This window comes from Gymnoscopelus microlampas, assembly GCF_963454915.1.
Source record: "Gymnoscopelus microlampas genome assembly, chromosome: 7".
Lineage (NCBI taxonomy): Eukaryota > Metazoa > Chordata > Actinopteri > Myctophiformes > Myctophidae > Gymnoscopelus > Gymnoscopelus microlampas.
This window is the reverse complement of record NC_139944.1, coordinates 15,680,816-15,684,683: the sequence shown is the minus strand read 5'-3', so window position 1 is coordinate 15,684,683 and position 3,868 is coordinate 15,680,816. Positions and strand designations below refer to the sequence as shown.

General features: G+C 41.7%; 1 protein-coding gene across 1 annotated transcript; it reads left to right on the top strand.

Moving 5' to 3' along the window:
* Positions 1 to 1,717: 1,717 nt before the first annotated feature.
* Positions 1,718 to 2,761, top strand: LOC311048460 (E3 ubiquitin-protein ligase TRIM35-like; the record flags this gene model as incomplete). The annotated part of the gene is made up of 1 exon (XM_084061718.1): positions 1,718 to 2,761. One exon carries the CDS (start codon positions 1,718 to 1,720, stop codon positions 2,759 to 2,761), a length of 1,044 nt encoding a protein of 347 aa, XP_083917844.1.
* Between the last annotated feature and the right edge of the window lie 1,107 nt (positions 2,762 to 3,868).

Genomic DNA, 3,868 nt, shown 5'->3' with positions numbered 1-3,868 from the left:
ACTTCAAAAGATCATTTATATCTTTTGAAGTGAGGTAAGACAGGATTAATCAGGAACAGTACTGGCGGAGACCTGTGCTCCGAGGAGCACATTTTCTATAACTAAAATGTCAAATTAAAAACACCTTAAATATTTTAGTTATTTTATAAATGGTTAATCTTTTACTAAAGGGAGACAACGCCTGTCACAAGTTGATGATGTAATTTGTCCATGTGTGGTCCAGCCCTATGAAATGTTATTAGCATGTCCTAATAAAAAACAACTTAATACAGTACTTCCTAAGATTAATATGAACATCAAAATTATATTTTCGATATGTTTTATTAGCATATGCATTCCATACATTCCAAAGGGATGGACCACACATGGACAAATGACAACGTCAACCTGCGACGGGTGTTGTTCCACTTCAGTAAAAGTAACTATTCTAAAATAAATAAAATATTTAATATATGATTTTATTTTATAAAATTTATATTTTATATTATTTACATTTTAAAGTTTAGTTTTAGAGGGCAATTATAATGTATTAAGGCACATTTGGCTTATTAGCCAGGGATCCTTAGGTCCCCTTGTGTAGGGGACAGGTCTGTGAGTCTGTGAGTCCAGGGCTAATCTTACAAATCACTAGACTGATCAGCGCCAAATTCTTATGCACGCTGCCAGTAGGCCAAGGGTACATAACTCCCCTGTGTCTTTCCACACATTGAATATTTCTTACCTTTTTCTAACTTAAATGTTATAATGAAAGTCAATGGTGGACGAATTAGGCTGAATCTTTGCCCAAATATTGAGATGACTGACAGTGTATGACATCACAGGTGACATCATAGCCCACATGAAGTCTGAGATCCACAGCCATTATATATTTTATATATATATTTTATATGTTTTGTTTTTCCTAATTCTGAGCATCCCTTCTGCTTATTTAAAAAAAAGATTCTCCTTGGCGCAGCATATGTTTTGAATTCTTTACATTGGGAGCGACGCGTTTTTGGAAACACCAGCAGCGCAGTGTGGCACTGAGCATTTATTTTGCGCTGCCGTGTTCATGTGTGGCATTTTTATCCGCTCGAAGCTGCTTGAAGCTGCTTGAAGCTTGAGCTGAAACATTTTAAATTTTCTTTTTTTTTAAGGCGAAAGCTTTGGCGTTTGCCGGGAAAAGAGGCCTCAGTGGACACGTCCTCCTTACTGACTTGGTTTTTCTCATGTATGTGTTTGGTTATTTTGCCATGCGCACGCAACTGCAGTGATGTCACTGTGATGTATAGACTCCAAATTGGTCTATTTCTAGAGAACCAAAACAAGAACACTGTCTTTCCACAGCCTCAGGAGAGTATACTGACCCAGACACCTCAAACCTTCTTTTGACCAACCCCCGAGTGACTTTAACAAGTAGGATTCAAAGTGAAAGTAACTTCAGGGAACATTCTAGAGACGGATAGTTACCACGACTGATTGGCTGATTTTCTCTCTTGAGCAGAGTGTAGTTCCACTCAAAGACTAAATGGATTTCCAGTTGTCCTTTTCAGAAGAGGATTTATCCTGTCCTGTGTGTCATGACATATTTAAAAATCCTGTTGTCCTGTCATGTAGCCACAGCTTCTGTAAAGCCTGTCTGCAGGAATGGTGGAGACTCAAGGAAATAAAGGAATGTCCAGTTTGTAATAAAAGATCTTCAGTGGATGATCCACGCTGTGTTCTGGTTCTGAAGAATATGTGTGAGACCATACAGGAGAAACGGAAAATGGATGGAATGGAAAAGGAGGACGCCAAGGAATCACTGAAGCTCTTACAGGAGAAACTAAAGGTCTTTAATGAAGTTAAAACAAACTGTGACCAAGCAGCAGAACACATTAAGGTCCAGGCCCAGAACACAGAGAGGCAGATGAAGGAACAGTTTAAGAAGCTTCATCAGTTTCTGCATGAGGAAGAGGAGGCTAGGATCACTGCACTGAAGGAGGAAGAGGAGCAAAAGAGTCAGATGATGAAGAAGAAGATTTGGGATCTGAAAAGGGATATATCAACTCTTTCAAACACAATCAGCGCCATGGAAAAGAAGCTGACAGCTGATCATATCTCATCTCTGCAGAACTACAAGGCCACAGTGGAAAGAGTCCAGCTCACACTGCAGGACCCAAAGATGGACTCAGGAGCACTGATAGATGAGGCCAAACACTTGGGCAACCTGACCTTCAGAGTCTGTGACAAGATGAAGGACATTGTCTCGTACACTCCTGTGATTCTGGACCCCAACACTGCCAATTCAAGACTGATCCTGTCTGATGATCTGACCAGTATGAGACGTGGAGAGGAACAGAGGCTTCCTGACAACCCAGAGAGGTTTGACTACTGGTACCGTGTCCTGGGTTCTGAGGGCTTTAACTCAGGGACTCACAGCTGGGATGTCGAGGTTGGCGAAAACAGACGCTGGTCAGTAGGCGTGTCGGCAGATTCTTGCCAGAGGAAGGGAGACAGCGGGGGTAAATTCTGGAGAATAATGTTATATGATGGTCAATACAAAGCACGCTCCAGACCAGGGTCAGTTACTGTTCTCGCTGTGGAAAAGAAACCATGGAGGATCAGAGTCCGACTGGACTGGAACAGAGGAAAGCTGTCCTTCTCTGACCCTGATACTAACATGAACCTACAGACCTTCACACATATCACTTTCACTGACTCACTCTTTCCATTCATTTTTAATGGTGGTCATGTCCCTCTGAAGGTGTTACCGAGGAAGATCAGTGTATGCTATCTATAAATTCCACAAATCTCTCAGTGAGTGAGTGAGTGAGTGAGTGCGTGGATCTGTTCTCCACGTATCTTAAGAACCGTCAGAACGATCAACTTCATATTCGGTGTGTGTACTGCTGTCGCCTGTCGCCACAGCGGAGTGCAGTGTTGAATGTGAAGTTGCTCTGATCAGCGGGTCTCCAGAACAGAGCGGATGGCTGTATTCCTATTTCCTAGGGAAACAATTGAAGAGGTGGCCGTCACCCGCAAAACACACACACACACACACGCACACGCACACGCACACACACACACACACACACACACACACACACACACACACACACACACACACACACACACACACACACACACAGAGGGAGGTTGACAGAGAGAGGGGGGGACAAACACACACGCACACACACGCGCACGCGCACACACACACACACACACACACACACACACACACACACACACACACACGGGGAGGGTGCAAGAGAGGGGCAGAGGGGGACAAAACAAACACACACTGGGGTGACACTGTACTAAGCTGACTGTAGCTTCTGCACGTCGAATGCCTTCATATTCGGCATGTGTATTGACGACTTTCATGGTAATCATCATGCTAACCACAGCTCAGGTTATAAATCAAACTATGACAATGTTTATAACTAGTATACTGCTCCTGAAGAAACGGTGTGGGCTCACTGTGGGGACATACTCAGGCATGCAATGCTCATTTGGTATGTTCTTGCACTCTATTTCAATGACGTGACGCGCACGTTGTGTCAAAAAGTTAAAGTTTGGTATGCATTACGCCAGTGTTTCCCAAACACTGTGTCGGGACCAATTTTTGGTTCACGGGTCTATTCTTATGGGTCACGACGAGTAATTATCACTTTATTTCTTTACAATGTTTTATTATTATTCCAAAAGATTAAAACATGATAATTAAAAAACAATTAAATCTTAAAATATAAAATGTAAAAAAAATATATATATAAAACATATATCAATAGAATGTAAACAAGAAAATAAAATAAAATAAATTCCATGAACTTAAATCTGTTATATCTATACCATACCATCTACATACCATCTACCCTACAGCTACAGACCATTTACCATACCATAA